This window comes from Petaurus breviceps, unplaced genomic scaffold (assembly GCF_028583685.1).
Source record: "Petaurus breviceps papuanus isolate PSGF00001 unplaced genomic scaffold, PetGlider_PUasm1.0 90865, whole genome shotgun sequence".
NCBI classification, from domain to species: Eukaryota; Metazoa; Chordata; class Mammalia; order Diprotodontia; family Petauridae; genus Petaurus; species Petaurus breviceps.
Window position 1 is genome coordinate 4,551,183 of NW_027187367.1, and position 27,945 is coordinate 4,579,127.

At 41.5% G+C, this 27,945-nt stretch overlaps 1 protein-coding gene across 2 annotated transcripts; it reads right to left on the reverse strand.

Annotated features, from left to right (window-relative positions):
• Positions 1-775: 775 nt before the first annotated feature.
• Positions 776-22,947, reverse strand: ABHD16A (abhydrolase domain containing 16A, phospholipase). 2 transcript variants are annotated; one of them, XM_069073258.1, is made up of 20 exons: positions 22,737-22,947; positions 21,550-21,606; positions 20,847-20,913; positions 20,548-20,634; positions 18,145-18,230; positions 8,106-8,179; positions 7,723-7,845; positions 7,088-7,202; positions 6,893-6,994; positions 4,832-4,895; positions 4,180-4,229; positions 3,556-3,679; positions 2,722-2,826; positions 2,119-2,182; positions 1,948-2,004; positions 1,781-1,843; positions 1,623-1,699; positions 1,435-1,533; positions 1,247-1,293; positions 776-1,110 (listed from the first exon to the last, which is right to left on the reverse strand). In XM_069073258.1, the coding sequence occupies exons 1-20, from the start codon at positions 22,866-22,868 to the stop codon at positions 1,027-1,029; spliced, it is 1,677 nt and encodes a 558-aa protein (XP_068929359.1). In that variant the 5' UTR covers positions 22,869-22,947; the 3' UTR covers positions 776-1,026. The 2 variants fall into 2 exon arrangements, with proteins under 2 accessions (XP_068929359.1, XP_068929360.1); XM_069073259.1 differs by lacking the exon at positions 20,847-20,913 and having other exon boundaries at positions 22,737-22,817.
• Between the last annotated feature and the right edge of the window lie 4,998 nt (positions 22,948-27,945).

Consider the following 27,945-nt stretch of genomic DNA (forward strand, 5'->3'; position numbering starts at 1 on the left):
CCTAGAGATCAGACACACAGAAAGCAGCTAGAAAATACATTTAAGTACATAACACTATCCAAAACTAAGGGAGTGCTGAGAGGAAACCAAGAAAAGGAGATTCTTCTGCTGGTAATCAGGAAAGACTTCCTGAGAAAAAACAGAGCAAAGAGAAGGGAGCAAGTGTCCCACAGCTGGAGGTAGGAAGTCAACACTGGGACCTCTTGGGCCAGTCCAAGAAATATAAATTTGATCAGATAACAGGAAGCAATGATAAATCTGGAGGTGGTATGGAGTAGGAAGAGACCAGAGGCAGAAAGACAAGGTGGGAAGAAAAGTACAGTAATCTAGGCACAAGGTAATGAGGGCAATAGGAACAGAGGAAGGAAAGGATGGGACTGACAGCGAAGAACTGGATGTTGGCAGCATGATTTGAGTATTTTTGCTTTTTTTTTGGAGAGGGGAAAGCAGGGCAATTGGGGATAAGCGACTTGCCAAAGGTCACACAGACAGTGAATGTGTCAAGTGTCTGAGTCTGGATTTGAACTCAGGTTCCCCTGACTCCAGGATGAAGCTCTATTCACTGCCACCTAGCTGCCCTGATGAACTGGATGTTAGTAGAGGAGTAAGAAGCAGCCATTCCCGACTATGAGCCTTAGAGGATAAAAGAAATAATGGTAGTTAAAGACAGAAGGAAAGATCCATTTAAGATCCATCACCCCTAAGGTCCAATCTCCCTGGGAACCTAGGCTTCCTGACTTTAAAACCCTAACTTTCACCATCACAAAATCAATCATCCAGATAGAAAAAATACTTTTTATTATTATGAATAAACTGTGATCATTTAAAGGAGTGGGAAAGAGAATGCAGAGAGATGGGGGGGGGCAGGAGTCGTGCTGGGGAAGGGGGATGGGGAAAAAAGGATGGACAATCCCTTTATTTCCCCAAAACAATAAACAACAATGTGAACATGAAGTATCACAGAGGAAAGGATTCCCCACTTACTATACCCCAACCCCAAAAAGGCCACCCCCACTTGAGGCTCTTCTAGAGTTTCCAAGGTATCTGGAACTCATGAGGAGGAAGTGGGGTACAGTGGGTGGCCTCAAAGTTGTGTAAGTGTTTCCGAGCCTGAAAGAGAGCCAGATATGAAGAAAAAACATTAAGACAGAGGCCAAAGAGTAGAAACATTTGAAAGATTCTTTCCCTCTCCCCAAGGGTTTTCTCTTATCTACACCCCAAGGAAGCGAAAAACCACAAAACTCACCAAAAACAAGGCTAGCTGCCGCTGCCCATCTGCACTAATATCATCACCTGAAGAAAAAGAAATTAATTAAATAAGTATATCCCCTCCCCTAACCCCAAGCATTTTAGCCCCAGTCTCTCCCCTCCTTATCTCTTAAATCTTACTCCCAAAAGGAAGTCATATGAACCTCTCAAGTCCCTAAGCCTTACCAACACTCCAGGGGAAGTCACCCCCATGTTCTGTCTGATAGGATCGGAGAACAGACACACACCAATCGTCATCCACTTCCCAGCGGCTATACACAGAGGCTAGGGCAGGGGGTGATAAGGAAAGACAGTCAGAGCCAAAGCTTCACCAGAAGACACTCTCAGTCCTCCTCCCAGCCCTTCCCTCTCACCTTCTTCTAGCTGAGAGGAAGCCTCCAACCACTGCCTCACCACTCGAAGACTCTCCTCCCCCATTATCTTGGGGTACCTAAAAAAGACAGGGCTGGGGTCAAGATCCTTCTCTCTCCCTTCCCCACTCTTATTTTCAAAGCTTCCCCCCACCTCTCACCGGTGCTGTAGAAGTTTCAGCAGAAGGTTATTGCCACGGTTGGACATAATATCATCAGGGACCCTGGGTATGAGAGGAAGAAGAGGAATACAAATTCCGGGACTCCCTGAGAAGCAGGGCTGGGGAAAAGGGGAGGAAACAGGATGGAAGCTGATCTCATGACTCACGTAGTGGTGATGATCTCATCCTTGGTTCGTCGGATCAGTAGTACTGGCCCCTGGTACCTGGAGAAATAAGAATACCAGTTCAGAAAATCTGAGACCAAAACGAAAAACAACAATCTCCTCTCCCCTTTTACTCCAATTAGCCCTAAGGCCCTGCTTGGGCTTCTCCCTCACCTGCATAACTGTTCAGCATTATTCAGATTCAGGTGCTGTCTCACTGTCCGAGTCACGAGTGTCCCTGGGATAGGGGGAGGAAGTGGTTAAAGCCATAGGAATTCTCAAACTACCCCTTTATGACAGCAGTCTTGTGCCCACATCACTAAGGGATGTGGTTATTTCCACCACACTTCAGGAATACATGATTTCAACAATGTGGGAACTCCTTCCATCAAGCCAGATCCCAACCCCTTCATGCCATAGTACATGATCTTCATAAGACTGCTATGGCCAAAAAAAAATAACTGAACAGCTAATCTTCTGGTGAAGGGCCCCAAAATCGCCAGCCCTTGAACAACAACAGAGTGTTACCAAGCCATACTTATTCAGCTTGGCAGGACCCTACCAGCACATCTTGAATGAAGAATCAGAATTCGACCCCATATGTGAGGATAAAAGTATAGAATTCTCAAGAGCCCTCTTCAGACACTGCATTGCCCTGTACGGCTGCAACTCTACAGCAGTCCCCCAGACCTTCCTCACCAGAGATTTCCTCCATCCAATGGACTATCCCATTCTCCCTATCCTCTCCTCCACCCCTCTCCATGGGTCCCCACTTACTCCAGCTGTCAGGCATGACCTTTAGGGCCAAGGGTACCAGGTCATCAAAGGAGGCATCTAATACCATGGCACTGATATCTGGGTAGGACATGGCAGCCCATGTGGCTGGATGAGGAAAGAGGACACACAATCAGGATGGAAATTAGAGCCTTCTCATTCCTCCAAAAGCCCACTTTGGTGCCATGCTTCATGCCACTCATTTAATTTTAGGCTCTTGGTCTCTCCACTCCTAGCCCCCTAATTTTAATTATCCAAAATACATTATTTCAGCACAAAGTGTGGGGAAATGAACCATTTCATTAAGGTTATCTTCATCATTAAGTATATATGCCTAAGAACACAAGGACCTTCTCATTCCTAGGTCCCATTCTTTTCCTCCTAGGGTTTTTTCCCTTTCTCAGTAATAGTCTGAGTGAGCAAAGTCACAAAATGATGGGGATAAAGGAGAATGGTAAGGAGGATGGGACCTCAAGGTCATTCATCCAACCCCTCTTATCCCTGTCCCCACACCCCTGCACGACTCTGAGCTCACAGCGAGGTGAGAAGTCTCCTCTGGCCTAGTTTCCTTCTCCCCCACATCCTCCCTTCCCTAGCTACGTAATCTTAAGCAAATCATTTCCTCTGCTCCAGAATATGTTTTCCTCTTTTATCAAATGAAAATTTGGAACTAGAAACATGATCTTCATGTCCTTTCCATTTTCACTTCCTATGCTCTGTGAGGAGACTTTGGCTGAGTAGGTGAGAAGGAAAGTGAGAAAGCTCAAAGAGTTCACCTTGGGTGGGGATAGAAAGCAGCAAAGGCTATAATACATAAGGGCATGAGGAGGTGTGTACCAGTAAAACCCCCAATGGACCAGGCATAGAGCACGATGTCCTGTGGCTGGAAGTTGAGGCGGTGGATAGCAAACTGGATCACCACATCCATGGCATTGGCTTCATTCTGAGGGAATGGGACTCCCTACAGGAGCAAGGTAAAGGTTAAATGCCGCTGCAGCACCAAAGGCTGTATGTACACCTCTAATCTTTCTCACTACAACTCCCAAACTAGAGAAAATATTCCCAAAGTCTCCTATTGAAAGGAAGAGGGGATCATATCACAGGCATAGAGAGAGAAGATAGTAGGAAAGGGAGCTCTCCTAAAGACAAGCTCTTATTAACTACTTGTTGATTAATTAGTGATATTCTCTCCCATGTGACAGATATTCCCAATCTTTTGGGGATACAGAAAGAACAGGTATATGTAAGAGTTGAAAAAAGCCCCAAATTTGCATCTCCACAGTCCCCACCTCCCAGCAATTGGACAGGCAAACCCAATTAGGTGGGGGGATTACAGAATGGGCAAGTATAGGACAAGGTGAGATAGTATACAAGTCCGAAACCTCCCTCTCCCAGGGGAGAATGAAAATTTTTCCACCAGCCTGAGAATGGAGAGGCAAAGGACTAAAGAAAGGCTCTCACCGTGCTGCCAGCAAAGCCAGGATGATTCCAACCCAGGACCGAATATCCGGCTGTAATACAGGGTTGGGGGAAAAGGGATAGAAAGGGAGGAAGACAGTGATCTGAACTCAGTGATCTCAAAATTCTGAGATCCCATATCCTGAAAATCACAAAGGAATGAACACCTTCTTGGGAGAAGGGAATGGAGATAAGGGAAGGATAGCAAAAAGTTATCAGAGAGCTCTAAACACTCCCACATTTGGAGATGAATACTTCCAACATATTCTAGCAGTAGGCAGGTAGATTTTTATCAAGGGCTAGGAAGGGAAAGGGAAGAAAGAGAAGGGGACCTGGGGAGAGTTCCTCAGAATCACTTACCTAACAGAGGGGCACTGTGGTGAGGGGAATATCAAGAAAGGTATAGTTAGGAGTACATTTATACTAACGAGAGGGATGTTATCAGAGAAGAGAGAAATTCTATGAAAAGGGAGGGTGTCAGATGCGGGGCAGGAATCTTATCAAGGGGGTTCAAGAAGGCAAAGTCCCCGAATGTAACAAAAAGGAAAGTACACAAAGAAGGAAGGCGGCAAAATGAACTGAGAAGGAAGGGGGTTGGATTAGACCAAAGGACAAAAAGAAATACAGATGACAAAGAATAGTTCAGAGGTCTCACCTTCCAGAGGAGTAGAAAGGCAGCCAACTTCATAGAATCCAGCATTTCCTTCGCAGCAGATCACCTAAGGGAGGGAAGAATCTTGTCTGGGTGAGACATCTCCCCTAGTGCTCCTAAGCCAGGAGAGGGGCATAGCTAAGAGTCCACCGAAGTGATTAGATTGGACTCTTTGCAAGTGAAACAAGAAGACCACATTGGGATTCTCCTTTGAGAAAAACAAATGATCATATATATAGTGCCCCCAAATAAGATGAAAGCAGATTCACATGTTCCCTTAGCCCCTGGGAGGAATCTTTTCTGTTAATGGCTACAATTTAGTCATTAAACCATAAACCACCTAGTACTAAAGACAGCTCCCTTTTACTTTTGTTACCCAATATCTTCTTATATACAAAGATTCCATGTCTTCACCCCTGTTGCCTGATTCACTGGTAGGAATCATTCTTTCTCAGGATCTGCCCAAGGGATTATCCTATAAGCAGTTCCTGACTAATCCTAATGTGAAACAGACCACTGGCTTGTTGAATTGCACTGTAGAACAACTTGTCCAAGGGAGGGTTGTGGCAAGAAAATGAGAGTGGGAGAAAGGTACTCAGTCCTGCTTCAAAATCTACTAGCTGTGTAACCTGACCTCTGAGCATGCTTCCTCTCTTGTATTAAATGGGAAACAAAATCCTTTCCAGCTCTGATGGTCTACAAAATGGACCAAGGAAAAGTGGTGCAAACTGGTAATTTCTGCTATTGGGGAAATCGAGGCTGGTGAATCATTTGACCTAGAAAGTTCTGAGCTACTGTATGCTACATCCATCAGGTGTCGATACTAGGTAATAATTAAATTTGGTCATGGTAATAATTGTAACAGCAACTAGCATTCATACAGTTCTTCAAGGTTTGCAAAGCACTTTACAAATATTACCTCATTTGATCCTCACAACAACCCTGTGAGGGAGGAGTTATTTTATTATCTTCATTTACAGAGGAGGCACAAAGATGTTAAGTGACTTGCCCAGGGTCACACAACTAGGTGTCTAAAGCTGATTTGAACTCAGGTCTTCCTGAATCCAGGTCCAGTGCTCTATCCACTGTGCCATCTAAATTGTCAACTGGACATCATTTTGTGGTGGGGGGTGGTAGAGGATTAGGGGAACCACCAAGCTGCCTAAAAACCAGTCCAGGTCAAAAGCAAAGCAGGATAAAATTCCCATGCCATTTGGCAGTGGGTTGGACCCATTCGTGACCACTACGCTTCTAGATCTGGTAGGATGAGGAGCCCCAGTCTCAAAAACAAAAGAACAAACTTATGCTTTTGTCCTCTAGTTGTTTTACTTGTGTGTACCCAGTATTTGGAGACTTTAAGCTCTTCAAGGCCAGGAATCATCTGTATTTTCTACTGCCTAAGGACCCAGCAACTAATAATGAGTTTATTGCCCAGTACTTGCTCATGAAGTGTTTGCTAGACTACAGATAATGAATGTCCCATTACAATACAATTCTATAATTATGATACTGTATATTTAGAGTTGGAAGGGACCTTAGAAGTCATTCCGTTCCACCAGTCCATTTTGCAGTTAAGGAAACTCAGGCCTAGAAGGATGAAGGTACTTGTCTAACATGACACAGTAAATTAGGAGCCATGAAAGACCCAGATCTACTAATTCCCACTCATACCATGCTGTCTCCCAAGATAACTTTCTGGACCTTTCAGATAATATTCATCTACTGGTTTTTCTATATCAAGGAGTCTTTGGTCAGGGTAGGATTTTAAAAAAAGGGCAGAGGCAAAGGAGAAATCTATTTCCCTTTGCTTCTCTCTGAGGGTTGCTCCTGTTATAACTGATTAGAATCAGAACCAGGGATGTGAATAAGGGTCATCCAGTCCAGACTCCTTATTTTATAGATGAAGAAACCAAAACCCAAACAGATTAAGTGACTTGTCTACAGTCATATGTCAATTTCTAGAGATAGGATTAGAACCCAAGTCTCCCTAGCTCCAAATTTAGCAATCTATACCACAACTGTACCTGCACCCATTCACTCTCCTATCCCCCAACTTCGACTCACCAACTTCTGTCCCTGAGGTCCTGATGCGCCTCTCCGGTCAATAAACATGGTATCAATCTCGTTACCATCACAGGCCACCAGTTTGGCTCGTCGACCGTTAAACTGAGAGACAAAGGGGAAAATGTGTTAAGTCTAGAGATGCCAGTGAGGCTAGAGAACTGCTCAGGAGAGAGGAGCAGGTCAAGAGTGCCTCACCTCTTCTACGAGTCGAGCTTGGCCCTGCAGCAGCATGGGCATGAGGGCCTTCTGGAGCAGATATACAGAACCAGGGTACAGCATCCGGCGCCCAAGAGTATGTGCCACCAAAAAGCTATGAGAAAATATAGAGGGGGCATGCATGGGGTTAATTCTTCAGGAAGCATTCAGAACCCCTGATTCTGAACACAACTCCTAATCATTAGAAAGCTATAATCCTCCATGGAACAATTTGAAAAGGCTCAGCCTGGCAAAGCAACCAATACCATCAAATATCATACCCTGCAAGCATCCTTCTAACTCCAAACAGAAACCCTAATTAATCACCAAAAATCATCCATCTTCAAAAACCCAAAGTCCCACCCTTCCCATCAATGACTGAGTTTTTCAGCAAATTCACCAAACAATCATATAGCCTAGGATTACCTGTCTTCCCCAAAACCAATCAGCAAACTTATCAGAACTCCAGAAATTCCTCCCACTACATAGGTCTATTTGAAAACTAGGGAATAATTTAATTCCCAGTAGTCTACCCCATATATATATCCCCCCAATGAGGGAACTGAATTAGATCTCTAAATTTTATGATCCCAGGTTTCCTCCTCCACAGAGAAGCCCACCCCCCAATACTCCACCTGGCAATCTGACAGGGAAGCTTCTTAACCCGGTTGAGGAAATTATCAGCTGTCCCCCGATGTAATGGTTCGGTTCGAAGCAGAGGTACACCTTTGTGGGAGAGACCACGCTGGGAATGCTTCCTGAAGGCAGAAGACATGACAGGGAAGACACCAAACAGGGTTGGAACCAAGGGCTAAAATGCCTGAGTCACTAATGGAAATGGTATCTGAGAAAGGGACATGCTAAGATGTGTCTGAGAAGCAGAGGGAAGGGAAGAACAGGAGTTGGGGATGGAGGACAGGGCAGACAGAGGACAGAGATGTATAAGGAAAAGATGGCTGAACCCCTAAGAGGCAGGACAGATATGATTAAGCAAGGGAAAGGAGAGTAGGGGACTCACCGGCTGCTGGGTTCCTCCCAGTGGAAGTCAACAGGCCAGCTCTTAAAGTCAAAATTGTAAGCAGACAGTTGTTTCTATTGTTTTCAGGGAGGAAAAAGGGGAAGAAAATAATAAGTATGCCCATCAATAATATCCTCTAAATTGGGTATCATATATCTCAAAATCATGTTCAAAACCAAACTCACCATCATTCTCTCCCCTCAAACTATCCTGTCTGTATAATATTACCCTCTCAATATTAATACCCCTACTTCAATAATAAACTCAAATAGATCTCTATTGCCTCTGAGAACTGATATAAGCTCCTTTTTTTTTTTTGCTTTTTGAAGGGCAACTGGGGTTAAGTGACTTGCCCAAGGTCACGCCGCTAGTTTCTGTGTTACATGCCTGAGGTTGGATTTGAACTCAGGTCCTTCTGACTCCAGCCTCAGTGCTTTATTCACTGCGCCACCTACCTGCCCCTGATATAAGCTCTTCTGTTGAACTTTTAAATCTACCTTTCCAATTTGATTATATACTTCATTTCCACATTCTAAGAACTCTAGACAAATTGTTTTTCTGGATTTTCCTCAAACGTTACAATCTCTCCTATCCCTTTGTACCATTTGTCCCTGATTCCCCCATGCTTGAAATACACTCACACCTAACCTCCACCTCTGAAAATTACTTATTTCCATACTGCTTAAGTGACAGCTCCTACATGATGTCTTCCCTAATCTACCAGCTGTTGATATCTTTCTCTCTCCCACCAAAAAAATTTACCTTTTAATTATTTTGCAAATCTTTTATATATTCTTATTTACATGTTGTCTCCCTTAGAAGTAAGCTCCATGAAGAAAGGAACTCTCTCATAATTTTTGCCTTTTATCATGCCCACAGAATCTGGCATAGTGCCTTGCAAACAGTAGGTATATTAATACTTAAGAGTAATTGATTGAGAACTATTCCAATGCATGTGATGGGGAGAAGTAGCAAAGGGCATCTTCCATTTTCTAAGAATAGTATAATGCATATGAATTGCTATAGCTAAAGAAGAGGTGAATGCCTTAGTGATTTAAGCAGGCAGGAAAGGAATTCCCAATCTTTCCCCAATAAGGAATTCATTCCGATTTTCCTGAAAACACTAATCCTGAACCATCAGCACATCTGTATATGTGATGGGTATGTAGAAAAAGAGCAAAAGAATAGTTTTCAAGAGTCTACACTGCTGGAAGACAGTAAGGATAGCATTTAATAGTTGGATTTTCAACCCAGTAAAAGATGGAATATTCTGGTAGCAAATGTTTTCGTGATCTATCATTAATAGTTTGGAAACTCCTAGTCCAAGGAAAAGGGTGAGGAACTAGAGTCATTTTATGGAGTAGTAACTTCAATTTGGGCTCATCCCAAGTCCCCCACCTGACACCTTCATGAAACTTTCATTCTTCCTGTTATCACTGACATCTCCCTAGAATGGATATTTATAGAATATACTGCCCAGCACTGATACTTCACTCATAAACCACCTTAAACTAGTGTGTGTTTTAAGCATGTGTCTTGTCCCTAACTTATTGTTAGGTCCTTGAGGACAAAGGCTATGGCATATTTTGTTGTCTCCCTAAACTGACTACATATCCAAATATATATTGGATATATAGGCTTTATTTCTTGGACGAAATTGTCCTGATGTATATTCCACAAAAGAGAGATAAAATTCTCTCCTATGAAACATTCCACTATTAACTTAATAAGGATGGGAAGATTTTTCCCAGAGGAATGTTTCATCAGATGTGGTAAAAAGGAAAAAGTTCTCAAGAGCAAATGAGTCTGGCAGAGCCAAAATGGCAGATTAGGGGCAGCCACCTAGTTGAACTTTGCCAACATTCTCCTCCAAACAACTTTAAAATAACACCTCAAATCAAATCTTGGAACAGCAGAGCCAACAAAAGTTCTGGGTGAGACATTCTTCCAGTCTAAGAAAACTTAAGAGGTCAGCAAGAGAAACCTGTGAGGCCAGTGCAGAGCCCACACACACTGCAGCAGCCACAGCGATAGCAGCTTTGGAAGCTCTCAGTCCAGAGAGACTAAAGGGGGTTGGACAACTGATCAGAAAGAAATTACGAGGGACACTTTGCTGGCACTAGATATAGTTGGCACTGGTTGGCAACTCTGTTACTCATATACAGCTCTGGGTCACAGTTCCAGGGCAGAGAGGAGCACTGAGGGTTAGTCATAAGGGAGCAAGGACTCTGGTCTTAGTTCTAAGGCAAAGACAGCATTAGCACTTGTGGTTGCTGGGGACTAGGGGCCCTTCCTGGGTAAAGACCAGGAGAGCAATGACTACACCTCTCCCCTCATCACATCACCTTGGAAGTGCCAAAAACTTGCAGACCTCCAGAACTAACTCTGAAAATAGCCGCACGAAAAACCCTGAAGTTTGGGACAGTGCCTCTCGGTGCCCCCAGGTAAACAGAGCTCAACTTTAACATAAAGTTCAAAGTCAAGAAATAGGCTGGGAAAGTGAGCAAACAACAAAAAATTAATTTGACCATAAAAAAGTTACTACGGTGGCAAGGAAGACCAAGACATAGACTCAGAAGGAGACAACAATATCAAAACAGCTACAACGCCTCAAAGAAAAGTGCTCATTGGACCCTAAATCAACAAGAATGTCTGGGAAGAATTAAAGAAAGAGATAAGAGTAGTAGAAGAAAAAGGCAAAAGAACTGAGAGTGATGCAAGAAAAAAGAAGAAAATGTAAGATATCTTACCAGAAAAACAACTGACCTGGAAGACAGATCCAAGGGAGATAATTTAAGAATTACTGAACTACCTGAAAGCTATGATCAAAGAAAGAGCCTAGGTATCATATTTCAAGAAAATAATCAAGGAAAACTGCCCTGATAGCTTATATTCAGAGGGTAAAACAGAAACTGAAAGACTCCACCAATCACTTCCTGAAAGAGTTCCTAAAATGAAAACCCAAAGGAATAGTACAGACAAATTCTAGAGCTCCCAGGTTGAAGAGAAAATACCTCAAGCAGCCAGAAAGAATTCAAATATCATGAAGCTTACAATCAGGATAATAAATGAAAGGTTAAAGGAATAAAATAATTAAAATGATATTCCGGAAGACAAAGGAGCTAGGATTACAATCAAGAATAACCTACCCTAGGGGCAGCCAGGTGGCTCAACCAGTAAGAGCACTGGCTCCAGTGTCGGGATGACCTGGGGATCAAATCCGGGCTCAGATACTTAGTACCACACCCAGAAATAACTGGCCATGTAACCTTGAGCAAGTTACTTAACCCCGATTGCTTTAAAAAAATAAAAAATAAAAAAAGAATAACCTACCCAGCAAAACTGAGTATAATCCTTCAAGGCAAAAAAAAAAAAATGGATATTTAATGAAATTCGGGACTTTCAAGTATTCCTGATGAAAAGAACAGAGGTAGAAAATGAAATAAAAAATGTGATATTCAAATAGAAGGCTCAAGAGAAGCATAAAAAGTTAAACGTGAAAAAATAATCATAAAGGAATCAATAAAATTAAACTATTTACATTCCTATATGGGAAGGTGATACATGTAATCCTTAAGACCTTTATCATTATTATTATGACAGTTAAGAGGAGTTTGCTAGACAGAAGGCATGGATGTCGATAATGTTGGATCTCCCCAAAAAAACGAAGAAGGGAGAAAGAGGGATGCACTGGGAGAAAAGACAAGGGAAAGGTGAAATAGGTAACATTTTCTCACATAAAAGAAGTATGCAAGGAACAACTTTTATAATAGAAGGGAAAATGGGGGATTAGGGTGGCAGGCAATGCTTGAATATCACATAGAATCAGTTAAAATAGGAAAGAACACAAACATACACACACACACACTCAGCTGTATATAAAAATGTAACTTACCCAATAGGAAAATAAAAGGGGATGGGGATAAAAGAAAGGAGTGGGTGGTGATAAAAAGGAGGGAGGATTATGGTTAGAAGCAGAATAAACTTTTGAGGAGGAACAAAATAAAAAGAAAGGAGAAGAAACAGAAGTTAATGGAATGGAATGAAATACACAGTCATCAGAGTTGTGAATGAGATAAATTCACCTATGAAATGAAAGCAGATAGCAGAATGGATTAGAAACCAGAATCCAACAAGCTATTTATAAGAGATACACTTGAAACAGAAAGACACACAGAAAGCTAAAATAAAGAATCTAATATGCTTCAGCTGAAGTAAAAAAGGCAGAGGTAGTAATCATGATCTCAGAGAAAACAAAAGCAAAAGTAGACCTAATTAAAAGAAAATCAGGGAAACTGCATTATACTAAAAGATGCCACAAGCAATAAATACAAAAAATTTTTACAACAAGTTTCTCTGATAAAGGCCTCTTTTCTCAAATATATGCTGAATACAGAACTGACTCAAATTTATAAAAAATAAGAGCCATTCCCCAATTGATAAATGGTCAAAAGATATGAACAGGCAGTTTTCAGAGAAAAAGATTAAAGATATCTATATTCGTGTGAAAAAATACTCTAGATCACTATTGATTAGAAAGATGCAAATCAAAACAACTCTGAGGTACCACATCACAACCATTAGATTAGCTAACATGACAAAACAGGAAAATTATAAAGGTTGGAGAAGATGTGGGAAAGTTGGAACATGAATTCATTGTTGGTGGAGCTGTGAGCTAATCCAACCATTCTGGAGAGCAATTTGGAACTATGCCCAAAAGGCTATGAAAATGTGGACTCAAGATGGAAAATGCCATCTACTTCCAGAGAAAGAACTATAGAGTCAGAATGCAGAGTGAAAGAGACTATTTTCTTCTCTGTTTATTTTGTTTTTTTCTTTCTCATGGTTTCTCCACTTCATTATAATTCTTTTATAACAACTAATGTGAAAGTGTGTTCAATAGCAATGTATGTGTAGAGCCCATATCAGACTGCATGCTGTGTTGGAGAGGGAGAGGGATGGAAAAGGGAGAAAATTTTAAATTTATGGAAGAGAATGTTGAAAACTAAAAATAAATTGGAAAAAAAAAGATACCATAATCCAACAAGGTGTTTCCAAGAGACACACTTGAAACAAAAAGACACATACAGAGCTAAAATAAAGGGCTGGAACAGAATCTAAAATGCTTCAGCTGATGTAAAATAAGGCAGAGGTAATAATCTTAATCTGGGGGGGGTGGAGCCAAGATGGCAGAGTAGAAGCACGACCTCATGGGGTCTCTAGCTTTCACCTTCCCCAATCCATGTAAAAAGGGGACTCTAAACAAACTTTTGAGCTGCAGAACCCACAAAATGACACATAGACGCTAACCCCCCCGCCGAGGACAGCCCAGCAGGCCGGCAGGAATCGGCCAGCTCAGCACTCCAGAGCCCAGCCCAGCCCAGCCCCACACAGAGGCTTTAGCCCCAGGGCGGGACTGACCAGATGTGGCCAGAGGGACTCCAGATTAGCAGCAGCTGTGGCCCTTTCCAGATTTATCAACACACAGATGCAAAGGACAAAGTGAAAGGTCAGTGCAGTCTGGACTTTGGGACCAGTAAGTGGGAGTGCGTGGCTTCTTGCCCTGGAGGTGGCAGCACAGCCACCAGTGCCACGTGGCGGCTTCAGCTCCTGGCCTGCAGAGTGTAGGGGAACCAAGCACCAGTCTGAGGGGTAATCGCTCTTACTTTAACCTGCTTGGATCTGGATTGCAGTCTAGGGTGGAGGTCCTGGGGTGTATGTCCAACTTGCCAGAGGTGTGGAGACCTCAGAGGGGGTACCCATCTAGTACCTCTGGCAACTGAGAAAACCCCAGCATTTGGGACAAAAGCTCCTCTGTCTGGTGGCAGAGTCCTACTGTGGCAAAAAGCCCAGGGGTCAAGTGACTGAGGGGCGACATGACCAGGCAAAGGAAACAAAGCAGACAGAAGATTCCAACATTAGACTCCTATTTGGGGGACAAAAAGGGGCAAAGCATGGAACAGGAGGAAGACAGTGAAGTCAGAACTCCTGCACCAAAAGCTTCAAAGGAAAATATAAGCTGGTTACAAGCCATAGAGGACCTTAAGAAGTAGATAAGAGAAGTGGAGGAAAAATTGGGAAGAGAAATGAGAACAATGCAAGAAAATTATGAAATAAGAGTCAACAGCCTGACTGAGGAAAATAATACTTTAAAAAACAGACTGACTCAAATGGCAAAAGAGGCTCAAAAAGGCAATGAGGAGAAGAATGCCTTAAAAAGTCCAATTTGCCAGATGGAAAAAGCATCTCAAAAGCTAACTGAGGAGAATCATTGCTTCAGAATTAGATTGGAGCAAATGGAAGCTAATGACTTTATGAGAAATCAAGATGCTGTTAAACAGATCCAAACAAATGAAAGAATAGAAGGCAATGTGAAATATCTCATGGGAAAAACCACTGACCTGGAAAATAGATCCAGGAGAGAGAATTTAAAAATTATTGGACAACCTGTAAGCCATGATCAAAGTAAGAACCTAGAAATCATCCTCCAGGAAGTTCTCAAAGAAAACTGCCCTGATGTTTTAGAACCAGAGGGCAAAATAGAGGTTAAAAGAATCCACCAATCTCCTCCTGAAAAAGATCCCAAAAAGAAAACTCCTAGGAATATTATAGCCAGGTTCTGGAATTCCCAGATTAAGGAGAGAATATTGCAAACAGCCAGGAAGAAACAATTTGAATATTGTGGAAACACAATCAGGATAACCCAGGATCTGGCAGCTTCTACACTAAGGGATCAAAGGGCCTGGAATATGATATTCTGGAGGTCAAAGGAGCTGGGATCAAAACCAAGAGTCACTTACCCAGCAAAACTATCATGTTTCAGGGGAAAATACGGTCATTTAGTGGAATAGAGGACTTTCAAGCATTCTTGATGAAAAAACCAGAGTTGAATAGAAAATTTGACATTCAGATACAAGAAGCAAGAGAAGCATGAGAAGGTAAACAGGGAAAAGAAATCATAAGGAACTTATCAAAGTTGAACTATTAACATTCCTACATGGAAAAACAATAATTCTAACTGATGAAACTTCTCAGTAGTTGAAGGGAATAGCAATATATATATATATATGAGGGTATATGGGCATATGAATACATATGTGAATGTGTGTATATATGTTTACAGGTATACATAGATAAGAGGGCACAGGACTAATTTAACAGGACAGGATGTTATTTAAAAGGTGAAATTAAGAGGTGAGAGAGGAATATAATGAGAGGAGATGGGGAGAGATAGAATGGGGTAAACTATCTCATACAGAAGAGGCAAGGGAAAATGGTTACAATGGTGGGGAAGAATAGGAAGGCAAAAGGGAATGGGTCAACCTTATTCCCATTGAATTTGGCTTGAGGAGGGAATGAAATACACACTAAATAGGGTATCTCACCCTACAGGAGAGTAGGGGAGGAAGGGGATGAAAGGGGGGATGATGGAAGGCAGGGCAGGCTGGGGGGGAGGGAAGTTGGAAGCACCCACTTTTGAAAGGGATGGGATTAAAGTAGAGAATAGAACAAGTGGGAGGTGGGATAGGAGGGAGGGAAATATAGTCAGTCTTTTACAATGTATCTACTATGTCATTGTTTTGAATTAGCTACACATGTACATCCTATAATGAACTGCTTATCTTCCCAGTGGTGATGGGTGACAAGGGAGGAAGGGGAGTGAGTCTGGAATTCAAAGTTTTAAAATCAAATATTCAAATATATATATATGTATATATATATACATACACTATTATCAATGCCGTTTTATTATATTATCAATGTAATTGGGAGGTAAGATATACAGGTACTGGGGCATAGAGATCCACTGGAAAAGTCAAAAGGGGTATGGGAGAAAATATGGGAGACAGCAGATTGGAGGAGGGGATACGCTATGGGACTGCTATTTTGGTGGGGTGGGTAGGGGAAAAATGGGGAGAAAATTTGTAACTCAAAATCTGGTGGAAATGAATGATGTAAATCAGAGGTTAATAAAGCATTTGAAAAAAAAATAATCATAATCTCAGAGAAAGCAAAAGCAAAAATAGACCTGATTAAAAGAGATAATCAGGGAAACTGCATTATACTCAAAGGTACCACAGACAATGAATATCCCAAATTTTTACAGGAAGTTTCTCTGATAAAATCCTCATTTCTCAAATATATACTGAATATAGAACTGAGTCAAATTTATAAAAAGGGCTATTCCTCAATTGATAAACAGTCAAAGGATATCAAGAAAAAAAAATCAAAGCTCTCTATAGTCACAAGAAAAAATGCTCTAAATCATTACTGATTAGAGAAATGCAAATTAAAACAAATTAAAGCAAATTTAATTAAAACATTTTAATTTAATTAATAATAATTATAATATATTATGTTTTACAACATATTTTAAATGCTATATTACATATTATATAATAATAGTAATAATAAAAATTAATTAAAACAAAAGCATATTAAAACTGAGGTACCACTTTAATTCTATCAGAATTGATAAATACTGGAAGGGATGAAGGAAAAACAGGTATACCAATGAGCTATTGGTGGAGTTGTGAGCTGATCTAACCACCCTGGAAAACAATTTGGAACTGTACCTATAAAATTAAGCATACCCTTTGACCCAGCAATACCATTACTAGGTCGTATTCCAAAGAGATGAAAGAAAAAGGAAAAAGACCTATATGTACAAAAATATTTATAGCAACTTTTTATATGGCAAAGAACTTGAAACTGAGGGGATGCCCAGCAACTGGGGAATGGCTGAATAAGTTGTAGCATATGATTGTGACAGAACTATGCTATAAGAAATAAATAATCAAGGGGTGGCCAGATAGCACAGCGAGTAAGAGCACCAGCTCCAGTGTCAGGATGACCTGGAGATCGAATTCAGGGCTCAGACACTTAGCACCCACCCAGAAATAACTGGCCGTGTAACCTTGAGCAAGTTACTCAACCCCGATTGCTTAAAAAATATATAAATAATCAGGATGGTTTCAGAAAAACCTTGGAAGACATATAAACTGATACAAAGTAAAGTGAGAACTGGAAGATTATTATGCACAGTAACAGTAATGTTGTAATGATGATCAACTGTGAAAGACTTGGTTATTCTGATAAATAACATGATCCAAGACAATTCCAATGGACTCATGATGAAAAAATGCTACCCGCCTCCAGAAAGACAACTCTGAGTGGAAATTGCAGCATAATTTTCTCACTTTTGTTCTTGCTTTTAAAAAAAAAGGCTAATATGGAAATATATTGTTTGCCTTCTCAATGGGTATGGGAGTGGGTGAGAGGAAGGTAAAGAATCTGGCCCTCAAAATTTAAAAAGGAAAAGAAAGGATAACTAAAATGTTTTTAAAAAGAGAGAGTAAATGAGTCCCTAGGTATGGTAATGCAAGGGTATAAGCCCTGGTACTTGGGAAACTGGGCTTATTGATCTCTTGATCTTGGAGTTCTGAACTATAGTAGCTAGAGAGTCACCACCAATAACTTGACAAGGTAGGGGGCAGGGTCAGATGATGCCTAAAGAAGGGTAAAGTGATCCAGGTCAGAAATGTGGTAGATCAAAGCTTCCATATCAATCAGTAGTGGGATTGAGCCCATGAGTGGCTGCTGTACTTCCAGTCTGGGCACAAAAAAGGAGATGAGAGAGATGAGGAAGGGAAAAGGGGGGAGGGAGGGAGGGAGGGAGGGAGGAAAGGAGGAAGGGAAGAAGGGAGAAAGGGGGCAAGGGAGGAAGGAACGAAGGAAGGAAGGAAGGGGAGAAGGGGAGAGAGGAATGGGAGGAATGAGACAGACAGCTATATATTGGATTGTGCCATTCCAACATCATGGTATAATGAAAAAAGCAATGTATTTGAAGTCAGAGAACATGGGTTTGAATGCTAGCTCTGCTCTTTACTAGCTGTGTGATCTTGGGCAAGTATCTCTGGGTCTAGTAAGTTCCCTAATCTATAAAATGAAGTCTATAAAATTAATTAGATGATCTCTAAAGTCTCTTCTAGTGCTAACTTTCCTATACTCTATCCTTATGTGTCACCTAGGATCATACCTTATTCTCTGGGGAGTTATTCCTATGAGTCTCTTCCAAAATGGTGATGAACTGGATGTAGTGAGGGTTGGTCCAACGGCCAATGCCTGAATGAGAGAATACCAAAAAAATCTGTTAGTCTAAGAGATAAGACGCCTGGATATGGGAGATGGGGCTACAAAGAGAAAGCCAAAGTAGAAAGGGACTGTATGGAAACCAAGAATTTCAGGACAAAATCCTTGATTCATAGGAAAATAAGAGGAGCTGATCTTATCTGTCCTTCTACTTCTTTAGAGATCAAGCAACCTCAAGTATTTCCTCTTCCTGAATTCTTCAATCTCTCCCTCTCTACATACTCCGACCTCCTTTATCTTTTTTTTTGGAGGGGGGAAAGTCAGGGCAATTGGGATTAAGTGACTTGCCCAAAGTCACATGGCTAGTTTTGTGTTAAGTGTCTGAGGCTGGATTTGAACTCAGGTCCTCCTGACTCCAGGGCTGATGCTTTATTCATTGCACCACCTAGCCACCCCAGGCTTCTTCTATCTTAATAATTCATGTGGCCCCAAAGGGCTATAAATACTTTCATACCCTTTGATCCAGCAATACTACTCCTAGGGTTATATCCCAAAGAGATCATAGAAATGGGAGAAAGACCCATATGTACAAAATTGTTTATAGCAGCTCTTTTTGTGGTAGCAAAGAATTGGAAATTAAGGGGGTGCCCATCAATTGGGGAATGGCTGAACAAGTTGTGGTATATGCATGTTATGGAATACTATTGTGCTATAAGAAACAAGGAGCAGACGGTCTTCATATTTACCTGGAGAGGCTTAAAAGAACTGATGCTGAGTGAGAAGAGTAGAACCAGGAGAAATTTGTACACAATTACAGACACAACATATGTGTGATGACCAACTTTGATAGACTGGACTCTTCTCAGTAATGCAGTGATATAAGTCAATCCCAAAAGACTCATGATGGAGAGAAATATGTGCATCCAGAGAAAGAACTAGAAAGAACTAAGTTTATATCCAGGTGGAAGCAAAATACCTGATCTTTTTCCTTTTCTTGTTTGGTTTTATTTCCTCTTTACCATTTTTCATTCCAGCTGGTACAATCCGTCCTTATAACCTGACTAATGTATAATGTGAAAGTATTTACAGATCCTATTCTTGACTATAAGCCGACATGGAAGGGAGGGGAGGGAGGGAGGGGGACAAAATGTGAAACTCAAGGAACTGTGGAATTGAATCCTGTAAACTAAAAGGAAACAAACAAATTAATTTAAAATAAATAAATAAATAAAAATTTAAAAAATGAAAGAAGAAAAAAAAATAATTCACTGGCCCTACTCCTGATGTTAGTTTTCTTATTCCTTTCACTGTCAAATTTCTTCCTTAACCTGACTACTAAAAAATTAGGTTTCAGGCCAGCGAGGTGGCAAAGTGAGTAAAGCGCTGGCCCAGAGTCAGGAGGACCCGTTTGGTTCCAGCCTCAGACACTTAACACCCACACAAAAAAACTAGCCATGTAACCTTGGGCAAGTTACTTAACCCCAACTGCCCTCCAAAAGACAAAAAAAAAAATTAGGTTTTCCTATTTCTGCTTATGAGATTGCCAACTATCCTAGTCACCAGTTACCAAAAACTTTTTGATGGCTCTTTATCACTCACTCACTCACTCACACACACACATACACACACACACACACACACACTCAGAGTCTTATCCATCCTTTCTTTGAAATGTCTCTTATTTTCAACCATCTCTTCCTCTTTACTCCCTGCTTTTCCACAATCCTAATTGGAGTCTACATCACCTCATCCTAGGATCATTACAACAATCTCCTAACTAATCTCTCCAATCCATCCCATTAATTTTCAGAAAGCATCATTTTCATTATTACATGGGCTGTTAAATAAATTCCAATCTGGGTTTTCAGGGTTCTATGTAATCTGAACCCAATCTACCTTTCCAGGCCTTATTTACACCATTTCTCTAAAAACACTTTAATCAAACTAATATCCTCATTGTTTCCTACATTTATCATTTGCTAGCCTACTTCCATGTTCAGCTCATATTCTTTTACAGGAACTATGATGTCCTCTATCTTTTCACTTATTTAGATCCTTTCTACTCTTCAAGGCCCAACTAAAACTCTACCTTTTATGGGAATCTTTAGTTATAATCTCTAAACAATACATTCGTTATCTATAGCACTCATTTATCACAAGTCACCTTTTGCTATTATCTTTTCATTCATTCATTTGTGTTTTATCTCCCCAACAAAACTCTAAACTGCATGAAGGATCTTACCTTGTGTTCTTCTGCATCTCCCCTGCCCTTCCTCCCTCCCCCAAGTCTAGCACAGGTGCTAATTAATAAATATCTGCACACTGAATATGCCTATTTTGGACCACTCACCTCGAAGACAGGCCACACCTGCTAGAAGCAGTAGCAATGTCCCAGCATAATGAGAAAATGGCACCACCTTTGACATACACAAATAACCTAAGAAGAGGAAAACAACTAAGTTCAAGCTCTGTCATCCATTGCTCCTCTCTCTCTATTCTATGATTAATTTGGGGCATTTGCTGACCATTCTGGGACACTGGCTATACCTAAATAATAAAATAGGGACCCTTCTCCTTAGACAATCTTCTCCATTTAATCAACATCCATACCACCCCAAACCCCAACCAACCATTTAACCCCACACTGACCTTTCCTGTACAAGTAGAAGAAAGCCAAGGGGGAGGAATAATAAGAGATGGACCAGAGGACTGAGGCCTACAGTAGAAAAATGGACAAATGGACAATCAGGGCTTTTTTTTGCCTCCTCCCCCATTTCCAACACTGAATACTGAGCAATCTGGAGAAGATGAGGCATCCCATACAGGGAAGTCTAAGAGTGGGGGAAAAGGATAATTAAAAGAGATACATGGGAGAAAAAAGGTAGGGATAGATAAGAACATTGGGGGAACATGCATTTCCCCAAGTCAGACAGCCTCAAGAATATAATCTGCTCAAATTTAAACAGCACAGTCCTTTTTATACAATGTTTGGATGCTTCCCATCATTGCTACTTGGTACACTGTGGTCCCCAAATGACATGACAATGTTGACATAGGAACCCTAGTGAAGAGAAGTGCTTTCACTGAAGCAAAGGAAGCTTGGTTGTTTGAGGAGATAGGTCTATGGAGACAGTATTCAGTACCTGGGGAAGGTCCCAACTGAGAATAAACATGTTTTCCTCATGACCCATACTGTCCCAGAGGAAGGTGTACAGCATACAGAAGGGGAGGAAGAAGTTCTCAGCTGAGGCTCAAAGCCCTTTGCTGAAACCTAATCAGTCTTCTAGACTGGAAAGGGGGACATAAAAAATGACTGGGTCTGGGGAGGTAAGTGTGCAGAGGACCAACTCACCAAAGCCAGGATGCTGTCAGCATGTTTCTCCAGGGCCCTGGGCTGATAATAGGACTCCTGCAAAAACAGCACTGTCAGGGTCCCTTTTCTATTGCCTTACCCCAATCCGAGTCCATCCCGCCTCCTTTTAGTCTCAGCCCCCACGCTCCACTCCCCTTTGGACCCCCAGGCAAAAGACTCCAGAAATGGGTCTCCCTGCCCCCAGAAAGGCCCACCTATCTGGCTCCCCTCCTCTGTCTCTGTTTCTCTCTCTAACCCTTAACCCAGGGAAAATCCAAGGAATTAAGACTAATAGAAGAAAGCAATCAATGACTTTTGTCCCCTTTCACAACTCTCTTCTAGGGAGTGAATGAAACCCGGGCGCTGGGAGGGCAGAATGAGAAGGTGCAAACGAAAGGGTAAAGAGAAAACATTATGACGGAAGGCAAGGGTCCTTTCTGAAGTAAGAATAAACTGGGAAAGCCTGAAAATGTGGGAGAGATTAAAAAAAGAGACCGGGGATTCTGCAAAAGTGGACATAATTAGGGAGCAGATATAAAACCTCCCCCACTTCTGAAAATAGAATTGCCCTGTGGGTCTCTCTGAGTCCAGCTGAATGCCACCCCCCCCCCACTGGGAAGAAACAACACTGGGGGGGGGGGGGGGGGAGTGGTACCGGTCAGTTAATGGGAAGTCATTTTGAGAACAAAAGTAAGAGCCAAATAAAGGGAAAACACGTGAAAACATAACAGGACAAAGCGACAGCTCGAGACGAGACATACAGAGTTTTATGGCAGCCAAACACCACCCCCCCCCCCGTTTCCCATTTCTAGAACACACCCTTCTAGGGTCTGCCTAGCAGCACCTGGGGTCCTGCATGAATCATGACAACATACACGGGTGGGGTGGGGTGTTGTACCAGGGAGCGGGGGAAGGAGAGAGGAAGGGGACGGTAAATAAAAAAGGCAAAGGAGATAAATGAGAAACAGAAGATGAGTGAGTGGATGGATGGAGAGAAAGGAAAAAAAGGCTCACATCCACAAGCACATAAGTTACACCGGAAAGACCCAGGTGCGCAGTATTTGTGCGAGAATAGTCAGGTTAACACGCTCCCCCTAATTCCAACTATGGGGGCTTCCGGGAGGCTAAAGCAACGGGTTTGGGCCGTACCATGACTCCAGCCGGGGGGGAGGAAGAAAAGGACTCACCCAGGAGCCAGTCGGAGAGGTGGTGATGGCAGCCGGAGTCCCAGGAACGCTAGGCTGGGGCCTTCCTGAATCCCTCTCCCGATAGACTCGGTAAAGCCGGGGGCCTAAGACGCAGCTCAGCAGCTTCGCCATCGCCCCGGCTCCAGCCGCTGCTCTTCCAGCGGCAGGTTTCCCCCCCCCCCCCCAGTCGCCCCGCCTTCCCCTTGCTTCTTGGGTGCTGCGTGCACCCTTACGTCACCACGTATAGTGGTGGTGTCTTCCTTAAACGCGCAGCGAGGGGGACTTATTTATCAGCTTTGGGAAGTATTTAGCACTGGAGAGAGTCTTTAGGAAAAGACTGGACTAGGCGGCCAGGACTTGGACTTGGGGCTATTCAAATTAAGCCGAGACGAGAGCTGAGCACTTTACCGGCGCTTTGATGGATACAAAGTTTAGACTGAGCTGGGCTGAGTGCTACGCACTGTACGAGGAGCTGGAAAGGATACAAAGTTTAACTGAGTCCTATTATGTGCACAGCTGTTTGCAGTGTTAGGTAGGATACAAAGTTTCAAACTAATCATTAGGCACAGTTACGCTTCCCAGCCCTTAAGCACTCCTTGTCTAGAAAGCTCTGCCCCCTCACCTTGTCTAGGAACCCTCTGATTTCCTTCAAGACTCAACTCCAGTACCGTATTCTACATCAGGGATTCCCTCTTGGAGTCTATGTGCCTCCCAGGGGTACAGAGAATATTTGAAACATTTAAAAAGTAGTAGTAATAGTGAAAAAATTATTATGTATTTGAAAAAGAACCGTAAGGCAGCGGAAGCTGGGTGGAAAGGGGTAGAATACCTTATCTGAAAAATTTGTTTAAGAGACAGGTGGAGTAATTTCTGTTAACCAAAACCAGATATGTGAGGTTTGGATGGGAAATCTTTTTTTCATACTAAGTCTGGAAAAAAAAAAACCAGCTATTTGGAGAAATGCAAGCTAATTTATAGTCATAATAACCAGAAGCTCCCAAATGGTTTCCAATTAATGAAGGTACAAAAAAAAATAATTTGGAATACTCTTGAAAGTACTGTGGAGGGAACTCTAATTTTTCTAATAATCGATAGGCTCCATGTAAAGAATATTAGATTTTTCAGAATTGCCTTTTCCAGTTTGTGAATCAGACTCACAATGCAGCTTGAACTGATCAAAATTTGACAAGGTTTACAATCACGGTCATCCTTTTCCTGCAGACCTGAAGTGAATGGAATCAAAGATTGTAGAACTGTTCCCCACAGCATTCTGGTCCTGTGAACCACGAAGTAACGACCCCCACCCCCAACAACTTGAGTAATATTGCTCCGGAAGGATTACAGAATTGTTGTATTGCCTTCAGTTTATGGGTTTGTTGTGGGAAACCACTCTGGCCTTGGGAAGGATTGTTTGTAATCCACCTTCTCCCCTGCTTTCACACTAGGTATTATGTATATAATCTCTGTCTTCACTTCAACAAGGTGGAATTCTGATCAGGAGAATCCCTGATTTGCAAATCTGTTCCTCATAATGAAATTAGTTAATTAAACCACCACTTGATTACTGACTCTATGTCTCCAGCCTACTATTTGTCATTCTCAGGTTAGAGATTGGCTCATTAAAATCCTGTTAATGGTACCTGTCACATTCCTACCATAAGGTTTTAAATTTCATTTATGACAATTTATCTTTGTGAATGAAGGTTTCTCAGTCCTGGTCCCAATCTAGTTCAAAGCAAGAAACAAATTGGAGGCTCAACTCGATATACTGGTATCTCTTTCAAAAATCATAACAAGGATTAAACTTGGTTGACAAAAAAAAGAGCATTCCTATTTAAATGACTGTTATAATAACCATTGAACAAGTCTATATGATACTAAAAAAATGCTGCATAAGTTTTTTTCTGAAAAATTAATCTATCTTAAGTCATATGTAAAGACATGGCAAACTCATTTATTTCCTTTCATTAAATATAGGGTACAGGAATGTTTACTGAATATCAAGGAGTATAGAAGACAAAAAGTTGGAAATGATGGGGGGGGGGTGGCAAATGGGATCCCGATAGGTTCAGCAGATATTCTGATCTTATCCAAGACCAGAAAACCTGCAATATCGTCTGGAAAGAATTCAAGGTCTCAGGCTTAATTGGAGTGAGAGTTGTAGAAGTTTATTTATTGTTACACTTCCATGAGAAGCGGGCAAGAGTCCTTTAGGGAACCTGGGAGTGAGAGGGGTACATGCTTTTACTTTTAAAGGGTAGGGCTGCCATTGTCAGGGCTGGCCTGACGGGAGGGGCCTCAATGCTTAGACAAAGGTCAGAGCTGACCAAGAGGAGAATGTGAATAGATAGTTTAGATAAGATTTGGGCCAGGCTGGAGGAGACATGAGGATTTGGGCCAGACCTGAGGAGACTTGAGGGATTAAGTAAGAACAAAGGAGTCCCAAGGTGTTGCCTAGGCCTAGTGAGGATAGGGGGAAGGGGCAGAGTCAGAGGTTGGGATAAGGAATTTTACAGATAACAATTTTACAATACAAATTGCAGTTACAATTTCACAGACTGGTTTCACAAGTTGGTTTCACAAATTGACCTAGACCCCAGGTACCCCATCATAAACCTCTTTTATATGAAGACTTTCTTGGTTTCCCTGGCAATTGGTGCCTTTCCTCCTTTCCATAACCACTTTTTGTTTATTTTGATATATACATGCTATTTTCTCCCATTAGAATATAAGTTCCTTGAGGGTGGGAACCGTTTCTGTTTTGCTTTTATATTTTTTTATATATAATATATTTTTATACATAATATTTTATAGTAAACTCACAGGTTAATTTTAGCAATATTATCATTCTATGCAAGCATAGTAAATATCAATTATGTCAGATAGAGCTTGGCACAGTGTATGGAACATAATTAACAAATGCTTGTTGCTTGATTGAAGGGGCATTGAATACATATGAAATATAACTTAGAAATTTACAGGGCTTTGAAAAACTGTCTTTCCTAATTTGGGCACACCATGTAAGCATGACTATGCACTGAGGAGGGTTGGCACTTTTAGATAATGTATTGATCCTCTTACCCAAAAAGGAAGAGTCCATAACTGAGTGGGTCTTTAAAAAGGGAGTAACCTCCACTTCTGGTGCTCTTTTCTTCCAAAAACCGTATCAAAACTATCTGAAGCCACTCCCTGTGAAAGATGGTAAGAAGGACAACCTGCCCTATTCCCCACTTTTGCAGCCATGCTGCAGTAGACATATGGCAGCTTCTTTCCTATTTTTTTTTTCATTTCTGAGCTTAGGTAAATAAATATCAATCTTCACATGAACATGTCCAGACCTGGATGCCACCTTGTGGGTTGGAGAGATTCTGTGATCCTGGGAACTTTGGTTAGATCTAACTAGCAAGCAGCAAAGGGAGAAGTCTCTGGCAACTACTTTGGTGTTCTTTTATTTTAATTTTTTGAGGCAATCAGGGTTTAGTGATGTTTTACATATAACACACAGGAGGCACAGGAGTTTTCAGACTCCAGCCTCTAACAGGTTCACTCTTGAACTGGTCAGACAGGCAGACACTTTTGGAGGCATTAATAGTCTTACTTTAGTCTAGTCTTCTCAAGAGGGTTGCTGATAATGAGAGAATCAGCTCCTATAGCATTCTCTAATCACCCTTCTTGCAGGGGCTGGTGAGAAGAGGAGGCAACTACCCTTTACATCTGGGGTCAATTGATACAGGCACAGCTTGTGCTCTCCCCTAAATCCCCTCAAACCTTGATGAGGGCCAGTCAAGGCTGACACAGATTCCCCTATGGGTTCCAGATGGTTTTCCCCACTTACTAACCAGTGCCCACTTGCTTTATAGGGCAACAGACAAAGAAAGCAGCTTGCCAACATTAAACTCACAGGTTAACTTTAGCAATATTGTCATTCTATGCAAGCATAGTAAATATCAATTATGTCACCCCCATATCTCACAGAACAGCCTCAGCAGGACTGCCTATCACTATGATTCTAGGAATTACTATCCAGGATCCTTGGGGTTATTCTGGGAGTTATTATCTAACACATGGAAACTAGACACTGCCATGGCTAGGGATCCTGAGAAACTAAACTTAAAAAGATAACAAAATTCTCCTTACATGCAAGTGATTTCCCCAAGGTCACACAGACAGTAAGTGTCAAGGGCCTAAGGCCATATTTGAACTCAGGTCCTCCTGACTCCATGGCCTGTGCCCTATCCACTGTGCTACCTAGCTGTCCACACTTCAGTGTTCTTAGAGCAGATGACCATTAACAATAACCCAAATCCCTGGCTAGCATTGGCCCAAAAAAATGAACTATTCAATGTGTTTCTTGGACAATGCAGAAGCAAGGTAGAAATATGGAATTCAGTAGTTCCATAAACTGCTTCAACTCAAAGTTCATTATGCAAATTCTTTGAAGATTATGACAATAGCTATGTTTATATTTTTAATATATGTATAATATATATTAATATAATATAATATATATTTATATAATATATAATATTTATATAATATAATATATATAATATATAATATGTATATATTTTTAAGATTACTTCAGTCTTGTCAATGCATGATGAATATTTTTGTGTTTTTTGGCATTTCTTTTGTGTGTAGGAAATAAATACCTGCCACATACCTGATTTATATTATGATCCATCCTTTTGTGAAGTCCCTAAACTTGAGCCAGAGACTAATCTGTATGAAATATTTCTCCAGGGCACTGGAGTGGGAGTGTGACAAACCAAAGAATATAAGAGAGCTCAACTCATGTCATTAGAGGCCAGGCTCCTCCAGGATGAAACCCAGTACAGATTTCCATTATGAGTCCACAGAAAAGGTGCCCTTTAGTGGTGAGTAAGACTGCTCCATCCTCCCTGAGCCCAGAAGTGGTTATTATTGCTAAACACAGATAACTATAAGTACACAGAATTACATGATGACCCTGCCCTTCTAGACTTATTCTACATTTATTCCCTCCAAACCCTTTTCATTCCAGTCAAACTGAATGACTTCATAATGTCTCTCTAAGTAATCATTCCATTTTTTGCCCCCACCATCCCTGTGTCTGGAATGTATTCACTCTTCACTTCCATTTATTAGAATCTTTATCTTCCTTCCAGGCTCAGCTAAAATGTCACCTTCTGGGGGAAGCCTTTTCTGAGATCTCCAGTTGTCCGTGTTC

Excerpts from the sequence above, each read along its gene's own strand:
- ABHD16A (XM_069073258.1), bottom strand. The coding sequence starts at position 22,868 with ATGGCGAAGCTGCTGAGCTGCGTCTTAGGCCCCCGGCTTTACCGAGTC. Across the intron at positions 20,635-20,846 it reads CTTCTACTTGTACAGGAAAG|GTTATTTGTGTATGTCAAAG; the intron begins GTCAGTGTGGGG and ends TCCTCTTCTTAG. Across the intron at positions 1,111-1,246 it reads GGCAGCTAGCCTTGTTTTTG|GCTCGGAAACACTTACACAA; the intron begins GTGAGTTTTGTG and ends GCTCTCTTTCAG.